The 19,531-nt window shown below is 41.4% G+C and overlaps 1 protein-coding gene across 2 annotated transcripts; it reads right to left on the reverse strand.

The window, feature by feature from the left end:
• Window positions 1–1,988: 1,988 nt before the first annotated feature.
• LOC132882236 (lanosterol 14-alpha demethylase) lies at window positions 1,989–18,865 on the reverse strand. 2 transcript variants are annotated; one of them, XM_060915498.1, is made up of 10 exons: window positions 18,664–18,865; window positions 16,101–16,199; window positions 12,805–12,981; window positions 12,203–12,329; window positions 11,728–11,902; window positions 11,084–11,203; window positions 10,802–10,997; window positions 9,943–10,038; window positions 4,075–4,243; window positions 1,989–2,278 (listed from the first exon to the last, which is right to left on the reverse strand). In XM_060915498.1, the coding sequence occupies exons 1-10, from the start codon at window positions 18,793–18,795 to the stop codon at window positions 2,103–2,105; spliced, it is 1,467 nt and encodes a 488-aa protein (XP_060771481.1). In that variant the 5' UTR covers window positions 18,796–18,865; the 3' UTR covers window positions 1,989–2,102. The 2 variants fall into 2 exon arrangements, with proteins under 2 accessions (XP_060771481.1, XP_060771482.1); XM_060915499.1 differs by lacking the exon at window positions 12,805–12,981.
• Between the last annotated feature and the right edge of the window lie 666 nt (window positions 18,866–19,531).

Raw genomic sequence — 19,531 nt, forward strand, 5'->3', positions numbered from 1 at the left:
TGCTGCAATCAAGACCAAATACAGATCTAAGTTGAACATGAACTGAGAGTGGCCATTTCCAAACAGCAACCCCGCTTTGAAAAAATTTGCAAAACAAAGCAAGCCCACACCAGTCACTGATTCATATGTAGTACTTTGAATGATGTTGATGCAGGTCACTGCAGAAATAGCGTGCACAAGGTTTTCATTTCAGTTTGAAATTTGTTGGTGTTGCACTGTTCCTCAACTAAATGTTAAAACATGAAGTTAAATTTACCTGAACATATACTCAAGAATGTAATACTGTCTGAATGCTGAATGAATACTAGAGTTCAATTTAAAGTTTGTTAGTATTGCTAGTTTTCAGCATAACAATAAAAACTGTGAAATTGAAATGTGAAGTGTTATGTACATATTTTAGAAAGAAAAGATCTTTATATAGCGTTTATATATTATTCAATTTATTCAAAACAAAGAAGGTGCGATAGATTTGGGGTGGGTGGGATCGGGTGCGGTGAGGGGTGGGGGGCTTACAATGTTCTTATATCATCAAAGGGGGGCTTGAGAAAAAAAAGTTTGGGAACCACTTAATAAAGCAGCTTAATAATTAAGCTGCTTTGTTACAGTTACTATGAAAGGGAAATTAAACAATATGTGTGGTGATGTTAGATATGAAAGCAGCTAAAAGCTGATTTATCCAGCATGAAAACTACAGTTATGCTGCACAACGTGGATCATGTTGCATGAATGCAGTACAATGTGAAATCCTTACAAATCCAAATATGTTAAAAATTACCTTAAACGAGACTTAAGAATGACTTCCTGTCTGATTTGCTGGAAAGTTGGCTTGTGTTCCTGGTCTTGTTAGAAGAGTATAAACAGTATGGTTCAAAATATTTCAGCATTTTTTTTCTTTTAAAACACTGATTCATCTTCAGGCTTCCAGTGGACCCACAGCCTGTCATGGGAACACTGATTGTGAGGCAGGACTACACCAGCAGGAACAGGCCCCACAGGAATACACCTGCAGGACACCATGGACACATGCACCCATACTCAGGGGTAATTCAGTGTTGGAGCTGTGAGGTGGCAACAGCACCAACTGTAACTGTGGACCAATCATGCCCAGATTACAAGAGGATGGCATGGTACAGTGATTAGTTCCAGAACCTGCTTGCTTAGCCTGCTAGCTAATGTTCGGACTCCCTAAAGTGAATGACGCATGAAATGGAATGACAGGTAGTAAATTTGAACAATAAAAATGGTCCCTTGTCATTCAGATTCTTACAAATGGAATAACAATTGAAATCTTTAGTTTTAGACCTCCCTAGGATAAGATAAGTGGGTGCTTGGTGGGATATCAGCTTTTACAAATGGAATGACAGGGTTTCTATATGTATTGACTTACTTTTACTTTGAGCTAATGTTGTCAGTGATATCACCTTTTACAAATGGAATGATAAGGTTTCTAGGTGGAATGACATACTTTGAGGCAATGTTATCAGTGATATCAAATTAACAAATGGAATGACATTGTTTCTAGGGTTAGGTTATAGGTGATATCACTGATAACATTGCCTCAAAGTATGTCATTCCACCTAAAAACACTGTCATTCCATTTGTAAAAGGGGATATCACTGATAAAATAACCTAAAAGTATGTCATTCCACTTAGAAACAATGTCATTCCATTTCATGAGCTGAAAGCATGTCATTCCACCTACATTTCAATCGTTATTCCATTTATAAGAATCTGAATGACAAGGGACCATTTATTGTTCAAATCACTAGCTGTCATTCATCATTCCATTTCATGCGTCATTCACTTTAGGGAGTCCCGCTAATGTTGGAGATGGACAGTGAAAGGTAAGTAGTTAGGAGACCTTTATCTTGAGTTTAATTCTTCTTTAGACAAGTTCAAATTCTCCCTCAGGTAACCACTCAGAAGAAATAAAAAAATAGAAACTGGCAAAGACGAACAATTTTAACTGAACATTTACACATCATTTACGCAGTTCAGCAAAGATTCAAAATTGATTTATGCATGTTGATAAAACTGTTTATTTACAATTTCAACAAAGTTTCAAGGCTTGGTCTGTCAGTGTGCAGGTGTAATGGTGTGTGTTATGTTCTCCGTCTGTATCTGATGATGGGGTTGTTGGGTGTGTGTATCATGGTGGTGTAGTTCACAGTGGGGAAATATCCATCTACCAGCTCGAACTCAAACAAACGCAACAGTGTCGACCAAATTGTCTTAATCTGCACGTAGGCGAAGTTCTCCCCGATGCACCGATGACGACCTGAAACCAAAATAACATCAGGAGAACTCAGTACAACAGGTTACTTTATTTCCTCTCGTTGAGTCTGTTTCCTTCCTTCTGTTTCTGATTCCTTGCTAACAAGATAAACAAAAACATATCTGTCTGTCTGCTTATTTGTCTCTCTCTCTCAGTTTTTCTGTCTAACACAAACACTGACACTTTCATTAGTGTGCACATTTTCATTCACCCTGTTTCAGCTTTCCCAAATTTACAGCTACCTTTAGTATCTTTCTTACACCAAATGTATGCGAACACCTGAGAACTGGACATCCCAGTCCACAACCATGGGCACTGATATGGAGTTGTTTCCCCCTTTTACTGTTATAATGGGCTCCACTCCACTCTTTTCTCTTCTGGGAAGACTTTGCACTATAGTTTGGGGCGTGGCTGAGGGGATTAGTGATCATCCAGTTACAAGAGCAATATGGCCCTTTTCCACTACCAACGCGGCTGAGTTGGGCTGAGCCGTGCGGTGCTGAGTTGAGCTGAGTCGAGCTGAGTGGGGCTGTTGGCGTTGCATTTCGACTACAACCGCGCTGAACCGTGCTGGCTGGAAGTGGGTGGACACATTGGGTGAAGTTAGCGAAAGTGGGTGGACGTCACGTGATGTCGTTAGGCGGCACAAACAGTGACATCAGTGATCTTTTAAGTGTAAACAATAAACATGGAGGACATGGAGTCGTTAGTGTTGCTGGTCTTGGTGCTGTGGCTTGTTGTCACCGACAACGCGAACAGATACTGGCAAGAGCGTATAGATGAGGCGAGGCGCATAATTTGTCGTAATTCTTCTTCTTCCGGGTTTACGGTGTTTACAGATGGTGGTTCCCAGCGTGCTCGCGGGGCGTGTGTGGGCATGTGAGGACACTCCTCCTCACCAATCAGTGCACAGGGGAGTGTCTCCTCACGCCCCTAGCCTCACTGCAAAACGGTGCGAGTTTTGGGTGCTGAGTAAGGCTGAAGTGAGCTGAGCCATGCTGCTCTGAGGTAGTCGAAACGCAAGCCGTGTTGGGCTGAAGTGAGCTGAAAAAGGGTAGTGGAAAAGGGCCATTAGTGAGATCAGACACCGATGTTGGGATGTTGAGGCTCCAGTTCATCTCAAAGGTGTTCAGTGGAGTTGAGTTCAGTTAGGGCTGTGTGCAAGACACTTGAGTTCTTCACTCCAACCTTCACACAGCATGTCTTCACGGAGCTCACTGTGCTTTGTGCTCGGGGGCATCATCATGCTGGAACAGGTTTGGGCCTCTTAGTTCCAGTGAAGGGAAATTATAATTTTACAGCAAACAGAGACATCCTATAGACTTGAGTTTCCAACGTTGTGTAAAACGTTTGGGAATGTGGATGTGATGGTCAGGGGTGCACATACTTCTGGTCATATAGTGGTGATTAGTTGAACATTTTTACGTGTGTATATGAACAATATTTTTTCTCCCTTACATTTGACTGTTTTTTGCCAATGTTTTTAATCTGTGTCACAGCATTTCTTTTTATCATCACTCTGCTTTTTTAATTAAAAAAAACCCCTTCAGTTTTCCTCTTCCTTTCCTTGCCTTCCCTTTTGTATTTTCCCCTCATGTAATCCTCTCCTTCTCTCACATGTGGTTTTATATTGAATCTGGAAGCTTCCAAAATGTTTTACCAGTGTCCCACTATTTTTAAACATTGTGCTTTACAAATACAGCACACACTTCTCAAACACACATCACATCATAATGTTTCATTTGCAGTGAGCTAAACTCAACCATGGATTATGTGCAGTAACAGGGAACCAAGCACACCTGCTCCAAATGGCACGTAGGCGAATTTCTCTGCAGCAGCAGGGTTATCACCTAGGTAACGGTCAGGGTCAAAGGCCAATCGATGAGTCCAGGTGTCCTGGAGCCGATGGTTTACTGTGGGTGACACACACACCTGGTGTCCTACAGGGATGGTGTAACCTCCAACTTTCTACACAAAAGGGAGACAGTAAAACATTATATACAGGCATGCAGGCATGCAAACTGGTCAGGGGTGAAAAAGGTGAGAAGGGTGCACGGACACACGGCACACGCTCAAAAGTACATTTCGTAGTCTACGTTACAAAAAAAATTGCAACCAGTGACATCTTGAATTTAATACAGTACAAAATAACTTTCCATAAACATGTCTTAATAAGTTACTGTTGAGTGGCCGGTAAATTGTACCATTTATTTGTCAGTGGCCGGTAAAGTTTGATATTTTGTGAAGTTAATTTTCACCCCTGTGTACAACACAGTGGGCTATTTACAAAAAGGTATATATTGCTGCCTGTGCTATCTAACAGACCTACCCCAGAGGACACACCTGGCCAATCCCTGTCTGTCAATTTTCTTAAAGACATCACCTATGTGAAATCAGGGGCGGATCTAGAAAAATATTTATGGGGTGGCAAGAGGGGGGCAGGAATTTTTGAGGGGTGGCAACGTATTACAGACGTGTATATATACTGAATTTAATCAGTTATCACAGTTTGACGACAAATAGTATGTACACACTACAAAAGGGCACGGGCTGCCATTTACAAACTCATACAGACAAACTTAATCTCATGCTTTTATTGTTCACGAAGAACACACATTCTCAGATGAGGTCTATACCGTTTCTGGACAGTTTTATACTGTATATGCAAAAGAACAGACACTAAAAAACAACACCACCACTGCTTCAAGTTCAGCATGATTTAAACCATTTACACCAGTGTCACATTTTATAGTTTTATTTTCTCACGCTTTGTAAAGGCTCACCAGTGAGCATAACATGAACTTGTCATGCCTACAACAGCTGAATGCGGCGATTTCCATGTTGCTCAGCAAAACGCTTCACAAATTTATCAAGATCTAATGCTTTTGTCAGGGTTCTTGCAGGTTTCAGTAAGTTAAATTTAAGACCTTTTGAGACCATTATGTGAAAAAATTTAAGACCAACACGACGCATTACTAGAAACATTCGAATTATCCCAGATATTCTCAAAACATTCCATTTATTGATTCAGTTATAGAAAAATATCGAATAAACTCATAAAACAGATAATCAAAGTACTTATGGATTGGTGCTAACAGAACTTCCTGACATCCATATTTGCAACACAACACTAGTAGGCTATATACACATCCCAACCCTACAAAATGTCTGAGTTCATCCCCTTTAGCACCGATCTCAGTTTCAAGGGCTTTCAGTTCAGCAAGTTTGTCTTTGTACGCCCTTCTCAGGGCATTGGACTTGGAAAGAAGCTGAGCCATCTTGGAGCCAGCCTTGCTCTCAGCTTCTTCTGCAAGTGCATCTGCTTCCCTGGCAAGACAGGCAGACACATCTTCTAAGCTTGTCTTCCTTTTCTTCAGGTCCTCCAAAGACGGCTCAGCCAGTTTTCTTTTCTGGCTCTGGGATTCCTTTTCTTTTCTGATGCGTTCCTGATCGAGAAAGAGTCAATATTTTGACCGGGCTGCACTCACAGATGCCATTAGTTCCTTGGTGAGGGGGACCTGAGTGACACCCCCATGCACTGCAACAAAGTCACATATGAGCCTCTGTGCAACAATTGTGTCCTCTTGCATGTTTTCGGTCTCCACCTCCTTGTTGACAGAAAAACATATGTCGAATTTGAATCTGGAATGCAATAGGCTACTCATTTTCACTCCATGTGTGGACAATATGCCAACTGAAAAATCATTAACGTTAGGCTTTCATTTCCGTAGGCGAGAAAATAGCTGATCATAGGACATGCACATTACAATAGACTATAGCTCATTCAATTTTGTAATGGCATATTCCTCTAGATGGGTAGCCTTTGACATGATGTTCAAATGCAGGTTTAACGTTATTGCATTAGCCTATCTACAAATTGCTCAGTAAAAGTAGGCCATGACTTACTTCAATGTGCTTCAGAAGGTCCTGCGCTGTCCCATGAACTGAGATCCGATGTATCTTGACGGCACCTCTCCATTGCTCCAGAAACGAGCGTGGAGGTCCAACTGCTTGGATTTGGTGGATGAGTTGAAGCTTTCGTCGAACATCAAGACATACTGTCCGCTAATGGCGTTTATTAGTTCTCTCTTAATGAAGTCCGTTATGCCAAATCTTGCTATGTAAGCGATTTTGTTCGGTCCGCACGTAAATGTTTTCGCAATGTTCGAGTCGGGGAACATTGCCTGGAAAAGGTCACTGATATTTTCGTTACTGTTATATGACATATGTCTTGTTACTGTGTGGAGAATCCAAAGTACCTCCGATTTTGAGGTCTCGGTGGACCCGAAAGTAGACCGAAGATCATTAGGCCTAGGCCTACTTGATGAAGCTGTAACATTATTGCCCTGGAGTCCGGAGGGGCCAGGCATCAACGATGATGTAGACAGCTGGGACGGGGAACAAAACTGTGTGATGCTTTGACTCCGCTGAAGGCTTTTCAGGGCAAGTTGGTGTTTGTCCGCTTTGGCATGAGACTCAAGCGCCTTCACACCCAATGTCCCTAACTGTAATATCTTCTTGCATACTTTGCAGCAAGCTTCATATTTACTGCCTGGGACAGCTTGTAACCAGCTGCAAAACTCACCGTTATCGAGCCAAGTTTCGTTGAACACACACTTCCCCATGTTCTTTGAAACTAACATAGCCTCGCCTACGTACCTAACAACCTTGACTTGCTACTGCACGAATTCAGCGGGCAGGTAGCCTAGTGGACAAACTGGGCCATTGCCTACCTGCAGTGAGCAATGGGATTTGTAGTTTTATCACCACGTAGAAAAATACAACCAACTTATGATTAGTTCTACGGCGTTTAATATTTTATTTTCTGCGGACAACACTTCACGGGAATGAAAGAATGTAAATTTAAGACTTGACTAATTAAAATTTAAGACCAAGGACAAAAATATGGGTGTTTTAAAGACTTTTTAAGGCCTTAAATTTAACTTTCAATTTGAGACTTTTTAAGGACCCGCGGGAACCGTTTGTGCACTTTGATTCAATGCTGAGTACAGCCAAACTTGATAGTCTCTTTTCTGTCATAGTCGACCGCAAATAAGTCTTTATGAGCCTGAGAGATGAAAAACTTCGTTCACAGGATGCACTGCTCACAGGCAAGACAACCGCTATTTTACACAACCTGAACTAAAAAAAACAAAAAAAAACAAACAAAAAAAAAAACACATCTTGGTATGGGTCCAAAAACTGAGTGAACTCCATGAGAGTGGTAGGACTCTCCTGTTCCCCCTTTTTTCTGTCTAGTACTCTCCTCGTCTGATGTAACTCATGTTTAAGATCCTCAATATTTGAATCATAAGCTTCAGCCAATAGCAGAACAGCCTCCTCTTTTCTCCAATCATGTTATCCAGAACTGGATAGTACACAGAGACACAAAAAGTGTGTTTGCTATCTGAAGGCATGTTTGGCTACTTCTTTTATTTTTGCTTGAACACCTGCATGTGCCCCACGCTTCACTGCTGCGCCATCGTAGCCCTGTCCTACAAGGTTTTTCTTGTACTCCAGCCCATGTTTCTCAAGGAAGCATATAATCTTGTCACTTAAGGCGGTGGCATCCAGGTGTTCTGCCACTTCAAACTCCAGAAAGCTTTCATGAACCACACTGTTGTAAAAATATCTCAGAACAAATGACATTTGCTCTTTTTTCTGAACATCTTTAGTTTCATCAACAATAACTGAAAACTGCTTGCTCATTTTAACTTCCTGGATGATTTCCTCTTTGACCATTGCAGCCAAGCACTCAAGTATTTCATTCTGTATTGTTTTACTTGTGTATTTTGCATTTTTAGCTTGTTGTTCAAGCCTTTTTTTAATGATGGGGTTATGATTACCCAGCAAGTCTAACATAGAAAGAAAAACACCCTTTTTTTTCCCCAGAGTCAAGAGACTCCCTGTGACCCCGCTGTGCTATGTTTTCTGTGGCTGTTAGAACTAAAATTTCAGCTAATGTTTTAACGTAGTATTGATTTTAACAAAGTTATCACGTTTTTACAATATATTTATCATGTAATATCACGTCATTTCATGATACGAAATTATCACGTTATTTCATGATATTTTCATGTAATAACGTGAAAACACATCACACATCACATTATCTCTAGCCGCTTTATCCTTCTACAGGGTTGCAGGCAAGCTGGAGCCTATCCCAGCTGACTACGGGCAAAAGGCGGGGTACACCCTGGACAAGTCGCCAGGTCATCACAGGGCTGACACATAGACACAGACAACCATTCACACTCACATTCACGTGAAAACACCTTATCAAGAAATAACGTGAAAATATGGTTTAACGTCCTAGGCTAGGCTACTTCCATTAAAAGCAGACGGCCTAGCCTACTGTAGAACTTGGGTCGAGCAAAAACACCGAGCAAAAACATGGCTGAATCCTGAATGACTCCTATTTGTATAAATAGGGGACTACATAGGTGGCAAAACAGTGTTTTTCCTGCCATGGAAGTGCACTTGTATATTGAAGAGGAAGCAATTTGCATTACAGCCTTGAATGAGGATTCAAAATGGCGGCTCGGCTCAGTTTTCCCTTCCTCCTTCAGTATACAAGTGCGCTTCCATGTTTATGCAGGAGGGCTGATAGAAGTGGCGAAACATTTTACTTTTTATCGTTTCTTTCACAACTTGAATGTGTTGAAACAAAAAATTATGACAAACGCCGCTTACACTAAAATATCGAGGGAAATTTGTAATAAAAACTTTACAGTCGGCAATTTCGACGCAGAAATTCTCGATCGGTCAGGTTACCGGAAACACACTTTTTTTTTTGCCTTACATGTATAGTTAGCTAAATAACATTCTCCAACCTGATTTTTATCCTCTCAAAATCAGCATCGCAACTATGCTAGCACTGTTCATTCATTATAATTTCATTTCTTGATAGATAGTTAATCAGCTTTTACCTCTGTCCTCCCGTGTCTCCTTTCCTCGCGACTCCTGACTCCCTCGCTTCGCGCCTCTCAATTTTCCAAAACAACCAATCTCTGGCGTTATCTCGTGCTGCATTCGCCGCAGTCAGACATTGGAAATTCGCGCACGTAAATGTCAAATTGGCTGTAATTTTTCTTTGAATCCGTCGTTGCCAACTGGGGTGGCAAGGCTTTCTTTTAGAGTGGCATTTGCCACCCCGGTAGAGCCGCCCATGGTTATTCACCCCCGAGCGTGCTGGAAACTGTTCCATTGGTATGTTCAGATCCAGTTGCGAGATGAGGTTGCCAGATCTCTCTATAAAAAGGTGACTTTGCGGTCTGAATCTGTGGAATATTCGTAAGCGAGGACTGGCAACCAGCAGTGGGTTGCGCACCAGCTGATCAGAACTCCAATGGAAAAGAAGCTCATGTTAGTAACTGTTTATCTCTATTGGCTGTAACCTTGTAAGTGAAATGTTTGGCAACAATAACGTTGTAGCCTGCCTACCCCCCCCCCCCCCAAAAAAAAAAACCTCTTCGGATCTACACGATTCACAAGTGACCCATTTTGGGACCAAAACAGCAAATTTCGCATGTGTGGGTATGGGTTCTGCAGGTAGTTCTGAAGGCCGCAGAGATGATTACTGCCAACCTCTAGTACTGTAGTGATGCTCCAGTCAGAAGTGAAATAAAACAGAAGCGGAATTCATCCCAGAATAGTAGCGTTCGTACCTGAGGAGTTCGAGCCATTCTCATCATGGTCATGATCGGGGGGCGCAGCCTCAGCGTTTCCTTCAGACAGCGGTCCAGCAGGGTCAGCTCCTTCAACTGCACAACATCACCCACACAGCAGAAGCTCAGGATTCACCCTGAACACCTCCAGCCACATTCTGGGCTGGTTTATGGGAAGCACTCAAAATTTCAAGGTTACCTTCACATGTTTTAATAAAACTTTCCTTCGGTACCATCCCTCAAGTGAAGAAATAAAGAACAGCACTTGTTTTCTAATGCATGGCCTATCATTGTGCAGGAATACCTGCAAACAAGGGGCTGTTATGGGCGAGTAAGTTTTTTTAGCCAGTGCAGGCCATATATATTGTGATGTTTGCGACAATGTTTATTGTTAAAAGCGCTATACAAATAAACTTGATTTGATTTGATGTTCTTAGAGCAGAGCTATTTACAGTGCTCTAGGTCTAAAGTTTGGTTTTATCTATCAATACGTTGTTCCATCTCCTCTGCTGACAAGAATAACCCCCAACCATAAGGAAGTGTGTTACATTACAAAACAGCAAGTAACGTGACACACAGAACGAATCACGTTACTCTGCTTGCATTGCTGAGTCACAGTTTCAAAGAACTGAATCCTAAACCCAGTGTTTCAAGATGATCACGGAATGGCTTTGTCTCAAAAACAGTCTTCAGTAACACTTCACTAAAGGTACCAAACCCTGATCTCAAATGGCCCCCAAATCAAAAAAAAAAAAAATCTGTGTGAAAATGGCCTAACTTCTCCCTGATTAATTTGTGGGAGTTGTTGAGCAGGACCAGGTGTTTCTGGGTAGTGTTGTGTCTTGTGAGGGTGCCTGACCTGTTCATAGGTGATGGGTGGCAGGTTTTCTCCACACACTTGTTTCTGTTCGCTGTAGCAGCGTTTCTGCAGCCCAGAGTCTCGCGCCAGGAAGAACCCTAGCCATGCACTGGTGGTGGAGGAAGTGTGCTGACCCGCCAACAACAGACCAATCAACATCCCTGAAATCTCATCATCGTTCAGCACACGCCCATCTCTACAGAGAGAGACAGGCAGGTTGAGGTGATGTCTTAAATATACACTTTGCAACTTATCCAGTGTGTAAAATGAGTGATGTCATACTTGTATGTGGCGTCTACGAGTGTCTGTAGAATGTCATCCTCTTTCTCTGCACTCTTCCTGCGTTTATTGATCACTTTGTAAAAGATTTGTTTGATTGCTCTGTGAGCACAGTCCCTCTGCCTGCCAACAGACAGCAGATTTTAACCCACCATTAACATCACCATTGGATCCATGGCTGTTTCCAAATACAAACATTGTTAAGAATAGACTTGCATTCCTGGTAACTATTTTTAACAAGGGCAAGAGAGCAGAGAACACTTCATTTGGGATTTACTGAATATTCATCAGGACCAAGGGTGTGATCTTGAAGCCTAGGACACCACTGTCACTTGGATGCCTGCCAAACCAGTTTTCACATATCCAGTTATTCCAGTCCATACCTGGGTCTATACTCTGCTGCAGAGCAGAGAAAAGCATTGAAATAAAAAAGAGAAGTTTGTTTGCAAAACTTCTCTCTTACAAACAATGTAGCCTGGGGAAACTCTGTTCTGTTGCAACAAAAGTGAGAAACTAAGACCTCTATAAAAGAAAGAAATCTGAACCTGACCTGCTTTGTCTGAACCAAACAGTGCAGATCCTGTATCATGCTATGCAACCATGACAATCCACTAATGAACAATGGACTGCTACAAGCAGGCGTATACCTGAAGCTGGGCAAAGGAAGCCACTGAGGTAATAACCAGGCAGCGTGGGTAAATCCGCCATCGAGGTCAGTGTAGAGCTGAGCAACACTCTCAGTGAGAATGCTGCGGATCTCCACGCCGTGCAGACAGCGACTCGCTGTGAGGATGATCAGCTCACTCAGACTCTCAAACAGATCTGGAGAGGGTGAGCAAAACAAGGAGGAAAAGCAGGGATGAGAAGGGGAAGAAGACAGAAGTAAAGGGAAGAGCAGAGAAGAAAGAGTATGCGAGGAGAAAAAAGTATGAGAATGTGCTTCAGACTGGTTTGTTAGGTTCCTGAGGCAATGCTTGCCCTACTTTTGGTTAACGTTACTAGCGCCCCTTGTGGGGAATCTTCAGCATATCCTTGAGCTGCAGCTAAAACAACAGTCTGATTAAGGGTCTTGATTAATTTATGAATCTCCCTGTGTGTGTGCGCGCGTGTGTTGTATCTCACTTTTCTCCCCGCTGTCCCCCCAGCGGATGAAATACTGCCTCGTTTCTTCTTCAATGATCTGTACATGCTGCTTAAAGCGAGCCACATTCAGCCCTGTCTTCAACAGCTTCTTCTGCTCCAGAAACACCTACACACACAGTATATTTTCACCAGAAGGAGATTTATTCAAGGTTCTTCTTTACTGGCTGATGAATTTAAAAAAGAAATAAATCAATCAGTTAACAATATAAATTGAATAAACTTGTGCTTTGTGATATGTAATACTGTATAATAAATTACATTACCCTTTTCTACAACACTAACCAGGTGAACAAAAAATTATTTTAAATTAAATTTTAAACCTTTTTCCCAAGATATTAAATATTGAAATCAGGAAATTTCTGTAAATATTTTACAGCTGTTCTTAAATGCAGATGTTGCTGTAGAAGCTAAATATTGCAATATGCTGCTGTATTTCCCACAATTTTTTCCCAATCTTTCTCTCATTCTACTTCATTATTGTGCTCGTTTTTCCTTTCACACTTTTTGTTTGTTTCTCTTTCTTTTGTCCTTCACCCCTCCATCACTTTTCACTTATTGTAAATCACTACACAGATGCGTACGTGGTTTGGGACGTCATAGGCGACTCCTTTACCAAACACAGGTGTGGTTAATCGTGAATAAACATCCTCGGCATTCAGGTCTTCATTTTTACTGTTGAACATCAGAGCAGCTGCTTCACTTCCCAGGAGATAGGTGAATGTCTTCCCCACCATCGTGAAGCTGAACACAGGTCCGTACTGAAAACATGGACATGCTGAATATATAAAATCAGGAAGTTGCAGAAATAAAGGCACAAAAATGTACTTTTCCTGACTAGACTGGTACCAAAATTCAAAAAAGTGCTTATTTAAGGAGTTAAAGGCATTTTTGAGACAAAGTCGGCAAACAGTCTTATTTTGTCAGTTTGGGTGTGCCGAATTCAAATCTGCAATATGCCGAGCTCTATCTGACCTCTGTTGACATCTAGAGGTCATTGAACTTTGGGCCTGTAAACGTCTCAGCTGAACCCAGTTTCTCAGCTTTCTAAGGAATGAAATGTACTAAAATGATTAATGAAGTTAGCAAATGGCCTTGTTTGTTAAATGTTTGGGTGCTGAATTCATTTTTCATTTGTAAAACGACATATGACCTCTGATAACCTCAAGATCATTAAACTTGGCCTATAGACCCTTCCCGCATGACGTCACCGCGCCGCGAGATTTCGGTAGTCGCCATATTGGAAGACCAAGTACACATCTATGCAAGTACATACATACATAAAACAAACTACACCTGAAATGTAGCCAGGGCCGGTTCTGCCCTAATCTGGACCCGGGTGCAACATCGCGCAACCCCCCCAAAAAAATAAAATAAAATTAAAAAAAAAAAAAGAAAAACCCACACCAGTCTAAATCAGGACAACCAGTGTTCGAACTACGGGGGTACTCGGGGGATCCGAGATCCCCTGAAACAGACATGAGATCCCTTGAAAACATGATTTGGGAAATGTTGGGGGGGGTCTCTAAAATATTGGAAAAATGATGTTTATTGACACAGCAATCGTGTGTAACGGGAAGCATTTGCATATCCGAAGTGTTGTGTTTACATCAAAGATAAAATAAACCGATATGACAACGACTGCTGCTGCCAGGTTGGTTGTTGAGTAGCCTGACTGTTTTTTTTTTTTCTTGCGTGTGGTATCATTGTTGACGCGAGGTTGTTTTTTGAACATGCCAATGCGAACACAATTTCCCCTGATGAGTTATGACTTCAGATGCGATGCGTGTGTGGAGGTGTGGAGTCCGTGTGATATGTACGCAAGATAGGCTTCTTGTGTTTGGAGATCCGCGCTCCGAGACAAGCGCAAGCACCCCCCCAGGGAAAAAAAGGGACCCCCCCGAAAATATCGGCATAGTTCGAACACTGAGGACAACCATCACATAACTAACTATAAACATTTTATATCAACTATTTTAACTAAATGGGCTATAATAAATAAGCCTGCAGGCAGCCACGGCGGGCTGCCTCAGAAAAGTAACCATTTGTCCTACCTTAACTTGTTTTGCTTTTTCTGCCTCCTTTTTTGTATTTTCGACCCTGCGTTTATTTTCTTTCCTTTTCTGAAAACCCGATTTGTGTCCAGACATTTTGTTCTGCTACCAACGAACTAACTCGTCAGGTCTCGTCTCTCGAGTCCGCGATGAAGGGCAACAATTGATACATTTTTACAAACAGCCAATAAACAGCCAATAGGGAGGTTGCAACGTTCAGGCTCTCCTTTGCTCACAGACACTCAGTAATGCACTTATTCTCTGTCTCCTGGCAGAAAGCTCCTTGGTTTGCTTGTGTCTCAATCACAGCTGGTATTCTGTAGAAAGACTTCTTTTCACCTTTCCCCATCAGCTTTGTTGGAACACCCTAACACAGCACAAAAGTTTACCATTGTAGGTTTATGATGAATCAAGTGCCTCGTGGGTTTAAATTCCGCGCGCTGCCGTTATTTCCCCCAATCACGAGTTTGTTGGTCTTCCAATATGGCGCAGGGTTTGTTTACTTCCGGTTTCCGGTGATGTCAGTGGGAAGGGTCTATAGGCCTATGCATTTAACGGCATTTTTAAACTGACTTTACTCCCCCAAAAAGAATATGAACAGACAAAACAAATAGAAAGGAACAAATACAACATTAAATGCCAGTCCATGCACACATGACTTACTTTTCACAATGAGAATGCCTAGGTGATCACCTTACATAACATCGCATATACAGGTTAATCAGGGTTAGTATATATGAGAGTTTTTTTCTTTGTTGTTTGTTTTTTGTTTTGTTTTAAACAGGGTAAAGCCTTTACAAAAAAACAAAGAAAAAAACTCTCATATGTACTAACCCTGATTAACCTGTATACCCCCACATTTTGTATGCTGCTGAATCTGTCCTTTTTTCAGTAGCTTTGTATAAACAATAACCGCTAAATGTAATGCAATGTTATGTAAGGTGATCGCCGAGGCATTCTCATTATGAAAAGTAAGTCACGTGTGCATGGACTGGCATTTAATGTTGTATTTGTTCCTTTCTATTTGTTTTTTGTCTGTTCATATTCTTTTTGGGGGAGTAAAGTCAGTTTAAAAATGCCATTAAATGCATAGGCCTATAGGCCAAGTTTAATGACCTTGAGGTTATCAGAGGTCATATGTCGTTTTACAAATGAAAAATGAATTCAGCACCCAAACATTTAACAAACAAGGCCATTTGCTAACTTCATTAATCATTTTAGTACATTTCATTCCTTAGAAAGCTGAGAAACTGGGTTCAGCTGAGACGTTTACAGGCCCAAAGTTCAATGACCTCTAGAGGTCAACAGAGGTCAGATAGAGCTCGGCATATTGCAGATTTGAATTCGGCACACCCAAATTGACAAAATAAGACTGTTTGCCGACTTTGTCTCAAAAATGCCTTTGGGTGTCACAATTCTGGATTTTGGTACCAGTCTAGATGTACATCCTTTGTATTTTAGTGAGTAATTTTCAGCTGTAAACGTGAATGAAGTTTACCTTCAAAACCAATTTAAGGAACATAATTGGACCTTCAGGATTGCTGATGTAACTTTAAAGCATGACAGTAAAACCAGAGTGACAAGGAAAAGTACAGTTTAGTCCCTTTGTTTCTGAGATTGTAGTAAGTTTACTATCTGCTTCTTTTTAGTGGTAATTAATTATGACCTCACGATAACTATGACGACTGTCTGTGAATAAAAATATCAGAAGGAAATACTTCTGTAGTAGATCTGTTCTGTGGGACTTGCAGTTTGGTATTTTAGACTAATTAATTAATACAAGATAATGTGTTGGTTCTACTAAAGACATAATGAGGACATGTCACCTTCTCATAGGCATTTTCCAAGAAATCGATGGGGCTTTTTCCGAAAGCGATGGCATGACCCAGGAACGGCAAACTGGATGGGATGTGTGGAGGATATTTCTTTGAAAGAGAAACAACAATTTGATTCAACAAATTTCATCTTTTGTGACAGTTCATGCACATGTAGCATCAGTAGACATTTTTATTCTAAATATTCAGGTTTGACACTAAACAAGAAAAGATTGTCACAAAATATGAGGCGTGTCCTAATCCCTGTGTGAAGTGTTATTGTAAACCCAAAATCCTCAGATTATTATCCCATTTCCACTTCAGTGGAATTATTATACTTCAGTGGAAACGGGATCTTGAAATTGCTGAGGTTTAGTGTACACGTGGTGGTAGTAGTAGACAGACAAGAGTCATTACTCGCTCAGTTTTCAAGATATCTGGATGAAACTTGGTGTGCCTATAGGTTGTGACCATCTGTGATCTCCATATTGTGCATGACGTCACATCACATGACAGCGTTTTATGACGCCATATATATTTTTCAGGAATGGCTATGAATGGAACCACCTGCTACAGTTCCGGGACAAGCTAGACAAAATTCTTTCATGCCACCTTCCATAGCTCTTATACCTGAATACTTTTTTTTGCACTCATTTGACCTTTGACCTTGACCCTTTGCCAGAACTAGGTCAAAGGTCACATGTGTGTTAAAGCACTACTCCTCCGTCATTTTTATGCCTCCGCCACCTTAAGGTGCAGGAGGCATTATATTTTCAGGTTGTCTGTCTGTCCGTGCGTGTGTCCGTCCCGAAACATTGTGAACACGATATCTCAAAGGCTAATGAAAGGAATTTCACCAAACTTTCACCATTTGTGCATTTGGGGACAAACATGAACTGATTAGATTTTGAGGTTAAAAGGTCACAGGTCAAGATTACTGTGAGGTCAAATGTCCATCCCCAAACTTTGTGAACACCATATCTCAAAGACTAATGAAAGGAATTTCACCAAAAACTTTCACCATTTGTGCACTTTGGGACAAAGATGAAATGATTACATTTTGAGATCAAAAGGTCTAAGGTCAAGGTCACTGTTGCCCCTTTTCCACCAAAGCAGTTCCAGGGCTGGTTCGGGGCCAGTGCTTAGTTTGGAACCGGGTTTTCTGTTTCCACTGACAAAGAACTGGCTCTGGGGCCGGAAAAATCGGTTCCAGGCTAGCACCAACTCTCCGCTGGGCCAGAGGAAAGAACCGCTTACGTCAGCGGGGGAGCGGAGTTGTTAAGACCAACAACAACAACAAGACCACGAAAGAGCTCCATTTTTAAGCGACGAGAAGCAGTAGCTGTACAAACGCGAAGTCAGACATTATTATTATTGTTGCTGCTGCTGCTTCTTCCGTGTTGTTTTTGCTTCGATATTCGCGCCAAGGTTTATGCAAACGTAGCGCCGTAACTGACGTATACAGCGACGTAATGACGTATACAGCGACGTAACTGACATGGCACCGCGAGCTATGGAAAAGCAAACTGGTTCTCAGCTGGCTCGCAAGTTGAACGAGTTGTGAACCAGCACCAGCACTGGCCCCGAACCAGCCCTGGAACTGACTTGGTGGAAAAGGGGTATGTGAGGTCAAATGTCTGTCCGAAAACCTTGTGAACACAATATCTCCAAGGCAAATGAAAGGAATTTCACCAAACTTTCACCATTTGGGGACAAACATGAACTGATTAGATTTTGAGGTTAAAAGGTCACAGGTCAAGATTACTGTGAGGTCAAATGTCCATCCCCAAATCACAGCTTAATAAGGCGTGTAGTCTACCAGGCGGAGGCCGTTGGCGTCGGGTTCTATCTAGTTTCATGAATTTTCACCAAATGGGGTACGGAGAACCTGTTTGGAGGGTTTCGAAATAGTTCGCATCGGTTAAGCAATTTGACTTTATTATTATTATTATTGAATGATTTTAAAAAGTGTCTCTTTTACTGGCCAAAGATTAATCACATGTAATTTTATGTGATTTATGCTGTATTAAAGGTTAATTAAAACAAAAAAGCACTGTATTAATTTATATTCATACTGTATTATGATTTACACAATTTACTTTTATTTCCAGACTGACCTGTGATAATTAATACCTCATTTAAAGTATTTTTATTCAAAAAAATTTTTTTGGGAAAATACGTCACTGAAAAATTTTTAATGGAAAAAAAATATCAGAATATCGTTACATAAACTAAAACTTTACTTCAGCCTCACAGCGTGCTTGTGGTATTATTCGGGTTTAGCTTAGCATAGTCATGTTTCCTTTTATCTGAAGAGGCGCATCCGCAGCTTCCATCATAAGGTGCGTCACTGATGATCAACAATGTAGAGAAATTCCTACAAAAATAGTAAAATCCTTCCCAAATTGATCATTAAGTTTACTATGTTAATTAGCAGCGGTCTGAACATTTGTCGGAAGTATTAATCGCTATTTGGCTATTTTAGAGGCAGAGCGGCATGTTGGACTCCCCCACTCCACAGCACGATGGAACGATCCGCTCCCATGGCAACAAGCATGGCGCAGTGTGGACTCACCACTCCGGCCGCGCCGCCCCGCCGCTTCAGCGCCGCTTTACACAAACACGCCAGCGCGAGGGCGACAGCTGACGTTGCGAGAATCATGAACGTCGAGTTCCAGCTGATCGTTTTCTCTCCCGCGCTCTCCATTATCTGGCCGCTCGACTGGCTCCGCCGGGGAAAGAGTTTTAAACCGCGCTCTCCATCATTAAAGCGCCGACCTGCCCAGAAAAACACAAATCGGAACATGTCCCGCCCCCGTCTGACCGCAAAGCCGCTCTCTATTGGCGGAAGCTATGTGTCCATCACATAGCTCCACACATCCTGGCGTTCTGATTGGCCGATGTGCTGTGAACTGACCGTCTGCCTATGTGACGTCAGCTGGCTCTGTCCACAGCTGCTGCTTTCTCATTGGTTCATTCTGTTTGTGTTTACTTTAAACAGCACTGAAAACGCTCGCGCGTCTTTTTATATATATATATATATTCCAAACTTTTGACTGATATATATATATATATATATATATATATATATATATATATATATCAGTCAAAAGTTTGGAAACACCTTCAAATTCGATGTTTTTAATTTTTTTTTCCTACATTGTAGAACAATACTGAACTCATCAAAACTATGAAATAACACATGGAATTATATGGTAAACAAAAAAAGTGTTAAAAAAAAAACATGTTTCATCTTTTAGATTCCTCAAAGTCGTCACTATTTACCTTGATAACAGCTTTGCACACTATTGGCATTATCTGAACCAGCTTCATGAGGGAGTCACCTGGAATGCTTCTCACTTAACAGGTGTGTCTTGTCAAAAATGGAATTTCTTGCCTTCTTAATGCATTTGACACCATCAACCAGTAAAGAGTAAATAATA

Source organism: Neoarius graeffei, chromosome 2 (genome assembly GCF_027579695.1).
Source record: "Neoarius graeffei isolate fNeoGra1 chromosome 2, fNeoGra1.pri, whole genome shotgun sequence".
In the NCBI taxonomy this organism is placed as follows: domain Eukaryota; kingdom Metazoa; phylum Chordata; class Actinopteri; order Siluriformes; family Ariidae; genus Neoarius; species Neoarius graeffei.